Source organism: Ylistrum balloti, unplaced genomic scaffold, assembly GCF_031769215.1.
Source record: "Ylistrum balloti isolate Yb309-2 unplaced genomic scaffold, AGI_CSIRO_Ybal_v1 Utg370794, whole genome shotgun sequence".
Taxonomy (NCBI): Eukaryota; Metazoa; Mollusca; class Bivalvia; order Pectinida; family Pectinidae; genus Ylistrum; species Ylistrum balloti.
This window is the reverse complement of record NW_026782463.1, coordinates 1,282,901-1,292,503: the sequence shown is the minus strand read 5'-3', so window position 1 is coordinate 1,292,503 and position 9,603 is coordinate 1,282,901. Positions and strand designations below refer to the sequence as shown.

Sequence of the window (9,603 nt, the reverse complement as noted above, 5' to 3'; positions counted from 1 at the left end):
TGAAAGGGTAGGATGTATGCGTATCAACGAAGGTATTTATAACAGGCACTTAAAGACCTTTGTCATACCTGTACAATAACTGACGTTTAAACCCGCCCGCGGGTCACGAAGGAGTGTCCGGTTATCTTTGAAACAGGTTTGTTATGTGTTTTACGTACAGGTCCGAGAGGTAAAGGGCGGATGTTCCCAAATAATATCAGTCACGTCAGAAGGTAAACCCCGAGGCATCTGCCGGATAGTTTTGAAATAGACACGCGTGAGTGACTACACAGGTAAATGTGTCCTCTGATTCACACCTGTGTCTCATCTCTTAGACCGATGTCTCAAGTGTAACAGAGTTGAACTAGATACTAGTAACTACCTCTAGAGGACACACACGCACACACATAAAATGGCCTCCTTTAAGAAGTTCTCGGCGCTGGCCCTGATTGCCATCGTCCTGTTGATAATCGGCGGTATCCTCCACATCATCGCCCTGGCCACACCTTACTGGCATTTCACATACGAGGCTACCTTCGGCAGGGTTGGGCACTATGGACTCTGGGTGGGGTGTAAATACATTTTGACAGCAGTGTCGTGTTCCAGCGATTTCATCAATCCACCAGGTACTGTACATTATAGTATACAGAATGAAGTATTTCATTAGTCTAATTATACTGCATACCATGTGATGTACATTCCTATTATGTAAACACATACAGACTTTTAAAAATGTAAATGTACGTAGCCCTCTAGCTAGTAAAGCTTTCGTACCATCCTCTATCCGCCCCGCCTATCCCCCCTTCCCTCTCCCACTCTCCCCCTCCCCCTTACCTCCCCCTCTCTCCCCTCACGTGCTGTATTGAAATTCGAATATACGTGCCTGATTTCTGATACGCTTTATCATGAAGTATTCTGACTGCATGTATGTGTAACAACGATGAATCATTGAATAAATATCTATACTGCTCTGTTTCACTGTAATCAGAGGCGTATATATCATGTGTTATATATGTCTCTGTTGTAATTTACTTTGTCCACGACAAACGGGGACGATGCTTTTTAGAAATTGAAAAAAATTAGATTGGGGCCGAGATGTACTAGTAAACTCCTTTCCTCGGAGTATAACACGATTTTCTCCCTACGATCACATACGCTCAGTGGCTACAGTACACTACGTTCCGAGATTTATATGAATAATTTTTGATATTTGAATCACTGTCTTTCATTACATAGCTTGAGGTGGTTTTTGTCCCTTATGATGGGCCTTCGGCGTCCATCGGCCGAAGGGATTATCGAGACACCTAAATTTACACTAATATTCTCGATTTTAATTTATAGCTTTGTATTTGTTTTATGTTCTATGTATGTGATGTAATTTGATGTGATATTTGTGTCTTGATAAAGGGTCAGATTGCCACGAAAATTTAACAATGCACTTGTCAGTACTGTCGTTATTACTTCATTGGTCATATATCTATTCCAGTAATACGCATCCAACAAACAATATATGTCAGAGATATTCATTTCTGTACTTACAACAATTTTCACTGTAAAGCAACATTTTACTGTATAAATATATATAGGGTAACGAGTGTTTCACATGAGTGTACATGTATATAGGGTAACGGGTGTTTCACATGGTTGTACATGTATATAGGATAACGGATGTTTCACATGGGTGTACATGTATATAGGATAACGGATGTTTCACATGGGTGTACATGTATATAGGATAACGGGTGTTTCACATGGTTGTACATGTATATAGGATAACGGATGTTTCACATGAGTGTACGTGTATGTAGGATAACGGGTGTTTCACATGGGTGTATGTGTATATAGGGTAACGGGTGTTTCACGTGGGTGTACGTGTATATAGGATAACATGTGTTTCACATGAGTGTAATTGTAAATAGGATAACGGGTGTTTCACATGGGTGTATGTGTATATAGGGTAACGGGTGTTTCACATGGGTGTACGTGTATGTAGGATAACGGGTGTTTCACATGGGTGTATGTGTATATAGGGTAACGGGTGTTTCACGTGGGTGTACGTGTATATAGGATAACATGTGTTTCACATGAGTGTAATTGTAAATAGGATAACGGGTGTTTCACATGGGTGTATGTGTATATAGGGTAACGGGTGATATTGGGTTATGTGTTTTATTTATGCATGGTAAACAAATAACCTTTACGTGTATGGTACCATACCTTTTGTTTACCTGTATGATAACTATACTTTTTGCTTATGTTGACGTACTAACATGTCTCATGAGTTCTGATTCCACATTTCTGTTGTAGCCTGGTTAGACGGTGTACGAGCTATGGATGTTCTCGGCATGTTGTTAGGTACAACAGCACTGGTACTCATGGGACTGTATACATTTGCTCCCTCCGGAAAATGGACCACAACTTACAAAGTGTCGTCTGTCGTCACAGCCCTCGTGGCTGGTAAGTATCGATACGCCGTTTCCAAGCCTGAAACATCGTGCAATATTGACTTAATTGTATATGTACGACTAATAATAATTATAAGAGTATCCACGAGTCGATATTGAATTTACACAAATTACTTCAACACTTCAGTTTTGATATTCTAATTACCCTTGCAATTGTCCCGTAAGCTATTACGTAGTGCCAGTTCTAACTAGTATACTCTCACACGCTATGGGTAGCCACACGAGGTACCATGACAATGGATCCTTAGTCAGTAGAAGACCGTCTGTTTATTGACAGCTCAGCTTGAGTTCAATTTTCTGAAATCGACGAAACCGTAAGGACGCTACGCACAATTCTTGTCTACAATCGGCATCGCCATACACTATATAACACCCGCTATTGGGTAAATTCAGTTCCGATTCAGTGGCCAACGCTGTATACTGTCAGAAGTTTTGTTTCTTTGGTTCATATTTTTGTTGTTGTTGTTTTTCCTCACCATCGCCAGAAGATGGAACCATTAAAATTTCCGTAAACAATTCTTGTTATCGCCATTTTTTAAGGAGTGCTGGATGGATCTTTAATCAATTTCAGGTGATGTTTCACCTGGGTCCAAAATTGTGCCTTTTTGATTTTCGGATTGTTTAAAAAAAATGCTGATTGGCCGCCATTTTGGTATTTTGAGTGAGAACATTTGTAACTGCATGGATGTTTATCAAATTTCATATGTAGGATCCCTAATTGTGCTCTTCTAATTTTGGGACTGAAAAAAATCTGAGTCCTAATCATGTTTGAAATGAAATAATCTTGATATTACTGTCAAGTGAAAGAGAGCTTTAGCCTGGTCCATTATTATTAACAGTGCAATTTTTAAACGGCTCTGTCCATGTTTTCTACGGATGGAATTCCTTTCCTTATAAAAGCTTTCTTCTCTTATGTCGATCTTAACACCAAAGCCTCGAAATGTTACATTTTAAACTTTTCATTGCTCTCTTCTTGTTTGTGCTGTAACAACGAATGAATACAGACACTACCTGAACTACCAGGTAGATTTTCCATGTTTCCAAAGTCGGTTTCCAAAGTCCTTCCCAACACTGTAGATCCAAAAGGTTTGGAGACAGTGTTTCTATCTAAATTAATCCTAAACGGAGACTGGATCTTGAACTCCCTTGCTTCGTGTCTGGTAATATCTTACTATTGGGAGGTTTTACCAGACCAACGAATTCTCGAACAAAATCCCAATTCCCACTATTTGGCCGATCTTTTAAAAGTTATAATGCTGTGCAGATGGTACAATGAGAAATCAGGTTTTTTTTAAAAAAAATAATAATATTGATACTTGCAAAGGGTTGATCGTTGGAAAAAAAACTTTTTGATCAACTTTTCCTATACAACTGTCCCACTTATTACTACTTGAATTTCCTCCAAATATAATTATCTACATTTCAACGGCATACATGGCTTTTTGATCGTGGTAATTATAATATGTTCAGCAAAAAATACGCTTGGCACCAATTCTAGACAAACACAATATAGCTGATTTCATCGAGACATTGAATGATGCATTATTGCTGCCAGTAAAGATATTCCCTGCACATAACATTTAGACAAAGTGCCTCTTACCCCGCCCACCACCGCATGTACAATATCGTTCATACTTCAAACACTGTCCTTGATTTTGAATTAATTCATATCTATCCGAAATTTATGTGGCAATTGTGCTCGTCCAACTTTTATTACAAATTTTCTTTTAAACTCTATAATGCTCATAACCAAAGGGAATGCTGGAAAGTATATCCAATTCCTTATAGATATCAACTCCAACTTATTATTAATGCCTGCTATCAGTTTTGAAAGGCGTCAGTATATGGACAACACTAGCAAACTCAATTTTTTAATACTGATAGATGATATAAAAGAATACCTTCATAGATTGATACCCGTAAAGCTGTTGGCCCATTTCTTTTGTAAATTCTCTGTCTCCTGAAAGAAGCTGCCAATATCCTGTGTTTTCCCCCTGAAAATTTTGTTCAACAAATCTGTGATTACCGGTATTTCCCATGATAACTGCCAAAGAGCAAATAGCACGCCAATATACAGAAAGTTCGATCGCAACAGTATAAAAAATATCCTCCGATATCACCTAGTATAAATGGGAAGTTGATATGATTGTGATTTCCTTATTGCCACTCAAACTGTTTCAAGTCACCACTGAGTTTCTGTTGCAGGTGACTCAACTGTAAACCAATTGTTGCGTATGTCTCGAAACATGAACAAAAACACAAGGAAATACAAACATGTCAATATAATCATAATCCAAACTCAATAAAACTAGGACAAAATATGAAAAAAGTATTTACACGGAGACTTCTAAAAAAGTGCAAGGAGAATAAGAGACAATGTGTTCCGGAAGAGCACGCTTCTTTTGCTTCATCGACGACACCCGCCAAGTAAATTTAAGTCGTTAATGTCACGTTCTCAAAATGAGAACAAGGGATACTACAACAACGAAACCAACAGGCAAATTATCGAGGATTTTCACTTTCACTTTCAGCCATTAATACCGGTAAAGAAATAAGGACAATATTCAGTGACGTAAGCAAGGCTTTCAATCCTGTTTCGCAGACAGGATTACATTGATAACATTATTAAGAAGTCTTAAATCTCAAATTTTAATATTCTTAAAAAGTAGAAATTAAAAGCCTTGTGCGTCCCTCGTTCAAACATGTTGATTGTATTGGACAACGCAACCACTAACGTAATATACTAAGAAATGAAGAGGTATCCAACTTGAGACAATACTATATGGTGCCATGTATTCACTCGCCACGAATTTCTTTATAGATATAGTGCAATTACACCGCTTCGAATAGAAGACTTAAATCTATTATAGAGCAATTCAATTTCCAACAATGTTTCATAAATCGATACCTAGCTGTTCAGCAGATATACAACCTGATAGAACAAAGGCGCCAGTCTCAGAATATCGTTAATCTACAATCCAGAACTTCATTATCTCCCAATTCTGTTCTTTCCTCAAACTATAAACTTGTGGAATGATTTGCATATTGATAGGAATGAAAATCATTCGATATCTTCCTTAAAGCTGAACTCGTACATATTTATGAATTGAAGGTTCTTTTATGTTACATTGTTGCTACACTAACCGGAAAAAATATATCATGCTTGACCCCGCTTAAACGTAGCTCTCTTAGAGAACATCTATATTGCAAAAGTCTGTCAGGATCAGTGAAACACTATCGCATTGAATGCGCCAATTACAACGTCCTTCGCCATCAATATAACTACCCTATCCCTATGTTCAACCATGTACATGTCTGATCGTACTGGTCTTTGAATGATGGTTCAAAGGCCACGAAGAATTTTATTAACAGTACATAATAAGTATGCATTCTGCATTCACCCTTCCCTTCACCCTACCGTTTATTACATGGTACACAAATGAATGTGAAGACATGTTGGCTAAAGACACGTTATCATGCAGAACTGTTTACCATTGTTTGCAGTTCACCATGACAACTGCACAAGACATACTCCTTGTGACATTTTGTATGCATTTTTTTATAATTGAATAAGATAAAATGCCTGTAGACTTATGTGTTGGCGGATTGTTATGTCAGGAATCTAGAGGACATAGATTAGTCTCAGTCACGGACAGGACCACACAATTCACATAAAATATCGATATTTATCAGCAAATATGTCATAAAGCTTTCCAATTTTCTTTAATGATCCTGTTTACGATTTATTGAGGTTTGGTTTATTTCGTTCTACCTGTCTTCTCTTGCTTCATAGTGTTATATTACTACATGAGTCTTTTGTCCATTTTATGCACATAAAATGTTTGACGCGATTTGAAGTAAGATCTGGCGTTAATGTATTAGATATACAATTCAGGTTCAGTATGTTGTGAACAATGCTTTTGCCAGCACTTATGTTTTCTGGAGCTACTTCTCTCCTTAGTCATCAACAAATTATAACATGTAGATTTGGCTCTTCGAGAATCACCACTTAAACAAAAAATCTCAAGCTGAAAGTAAAGAGATACAAGTTTTACTGCTCTTGCATATTTTATGAAATGTCACAATATCGATTATACTTTGATCCGTTAAGATTCGACGGAATACTTTCATCGCCAACTCAGTTTTCCGGAAGAGCTAAGTATCAATTTATCAAAGCCGAACTATGCTTTCATATATGGCAACCACTTATTGAAAACTGCATGCATGAAGACAAAGTGTTACGCTACATTTGCTTGATTTGAGAGGCGAATTTCATTACCCTTTTCATACTAAAACTTGGACGTTTAGCAGCTCTTATCAATCAAATAATGAGATTTAAAACAGGTCATTTGAGAGCAGCAACCTTTTGCAGAATTCTCAACTCTTTTGACAAACATTGAACGCTGACCATATAATCATGTTTATTAGGTTGGAAAGTACTGAAAACAAAGAAATACTTCGTTCAATTGACAGTCACAAAGGTGTGTTCGTAGTGGTAGTTTTAATGTGGATAACATCTCAAGCGAATACATTCGCTTATATACGTGATTGATCTTTCCATTGTATTTATCATTTTTACTGTGATGGCCAGTTTACAAGATAATTCAATTAAATAACAGAGGCAATGAACAGGCTCAATACAGTGCTTTTGTTTCTCGACAGAACATAAAAGTGAGCATACATCTCTTGAAGTTACATTGATTTCAGAGAGCGTTAATAGATACCCTGACCGGTACAGACACCCCTGACCGGTACAGACACCCTAACATGTACACCAAACAGGTATATATACCCTGACCGGTACAGACACCCTGACATGTACACCAAACAGGTATAGATACCCTGACCGGTACAGACACCCTGACATGTACACCAAACAGGTATAGATACCCTGACCGGTACAGACACCCTAACATGTACACCAAACAGTTATAGATACCCTGACCGGTACAGACACCCTTACATTTACACCAAACAGGTATAGATACCGTGACCTATACCGACACCCTAACATGTACATCAAACAGGTATAGATACCCTGACTGGTACAGACAGCCTAACATGTTCACCAAACGGGTATAGATACCCTGACCAGTACAGACACCCCTGACCGGTACAGACACCCTAACATGTACACCAAACAGTTATAGATACCCTGACCGGTACAGACACCCTGACATGTACATCAAACAGGTATAGATACCCTGACCGGTACAGACACCCTAACATGTACACCAAACAGGTATAGATACCATTACCGGTACAGACACCCCTGACCGCTACAGACGCCCTAACATGTACACCAAACAGGTATAGATACCCTGACCAGTACAGACACCCTGACATGTACACCAAACAGGTATAGATACCCTGATCGGTACAGACACTCTAACATGTACACCAAACAGGTATATATATACCCTGACCAGTACAGACACCCTGACATGTACACCAAACAGGTATAGATACCCTGACCGGTACAGACACCCTGACATGTACACCAAACAGTTATAGATACCCTGATCGGTACAGACACTCTAACACGGACACCAAACAAGTATAGATACCCTAACCGGTAAAGACACCCTTACATGTACACCAAACAGGTATAGATACCCTTATCGGTACAGACACCCCCGACCGGTACAGACATTCTAACATGTACACCAAACATCCGGCCTATTTCAGGTATCATAACCGGTACAAATACCTTGACTGGTATTGATTATCTGATCATTAAACGATGTTAATTCCTTCCTCAGTACATAATATTCGTCTTCTTTCAGCTATATCATATCACATTTAATATATTGATTCTTTCAAGTAGTGCGATCTAAAATAATACACGTATGTATCATCTAAATGTCATGCGTCTACCATAACAAAAATATGTAAAAGAGATATGTTTTGAAAATAAGGTTTGGATTCCTTGCAGGAAAAAGTGTGAACATTAACCGGTCAAAACTAGAATTAATTCAAGATCAGATTAGAAATCTTATATCGAATTTCACCTTAGAAGTGTTTATTCTGCATCGCTTTGTAAATGGAATAATTTTGTTTTTATTCTTTTAAGGATGTACTCCTCGGAGAAGTAAAAGAAACATGATTAAACAATTTTTGAATTATTTTTAAAGGGAAAAGATTAAAATCAAATTAAAAATGATAATGATTATATGTTGGCGCAATACTTTTTAAGGTGCGGGCGTCAGAATATGTGTAACAGGACTTTTAGATTTATGTTCTAGATAAATACGTCAGTAACCAGAAAACGTTGAAATGGTTGATGTCATTGACCGAAGCACGTCGTTAACTACGCCGTCAAAAAAGTAGTCCACAAGTGAAATTCTTCAAACTATAATAAAAATCGCCTTTTTGCAGTTTTTAAGTACAAATGTAGATAACAAAGTATATACGAACACAAAAGTCCAAAATATGATATGTTGGAATTCATCAATATGTCGTACTTTCGATCAAACCTCAAATGAGTACATCCTGTAATGAGAACATATTTGTAAAGAAAACATTATTTGTGATAGATAATTAAAAAAAAAAAAAAACCGGAAGGCAGTTGTTGAAGAAAATCTTTAAAATTCGACGCGTTAGGTCTGCAGCTCAGCTCTGTGTCTAATTTCTCTATTTTGTTTAATTTCAGGGGTATTCGTTCTAATTGGTGCTATCATTTACGGAGTGAGTATTGTGAATGGAACTGACATTATTTCTGCTTTTCCTTACAATATTGGCGGACTGTACACTCGCGGCGTCTATACCCACGATTTGTCATGGTCCTTCGGTATCAGCATCACCGCCGCAATATTGTGTGTCCTCAGCGGAGTCGTCATGGGCTTCGCAGGCAAGCGAAACTAAGTACATATCATTTAATATTATTATGTAATGATGAAGATAGATTTATTCCTGGAATGGTGCTGTCATTGACAAGTTTTCCGTTTGTTATTTCTAATTTACCGAGAAACATTTGACAGATCTGTTTACGTATCTAACTGGTGATTGTATGTATTTATATTAACATGTATTTGCCTGTAAATACACAACAGGAATGCAATATATGACGTAGGACATACGGATTTCAAATATATAGTTTAAATGTATGACGTAACAATCAGTGTTCACAGAACAGAGGATCTGATATGACACAGTGATT

General features: G+C 37.6%; 1 protein-coding gene across 1 annotated transcript; it reads left to right on the top strand.

Moving 5' to 3' along the window:
- Positions 1 to 391: 391 nt before the first annotated feature.
- Positions 392 to 9,308, top strand: LOC132558553 (uncharacterized). Its single transcript, XM_060223138.1, has 3 exons — positions 392 to 605; positions 2,287 to 2,436; positions 9,097 to 9,308. The coding sequence occupies exons 1-3, from the start codon at positions 392 to 394 to the stop codon at positions 9,306 to 9,308; spliced, it is 576 nt and encodes a 191-aa protein (XP_060079121.1).
- The last annotated feature ends 295 nt before the right edge of the window (positions 9,309 to 9,603 follow it).

Bases quoted from the DNA above. Each gene is read 5' to 3' on its own strand.
- LOC132558553 (XM_060223138.1), top strand. From the start codon at position 392: ATGGCCTCCTTTAAGAAGTTCTCGGCGCTGGCCCTGATTGCCATCGTC. The intron at 606-2,286 runs GTACTGTACATT...TTTCTGTTGTAG, and splicing joins CGATTTCATCAATCCACCAG to CCTGGTTAGACGGTGTACGA. The intron at 2,437-9,096 runs GTAAGTATCGAT...GTTTAATTTCAG, and splicing joins CGTCACAGCCCTCGTGGCTG to GGGTATTCGTTCTAATTGGT.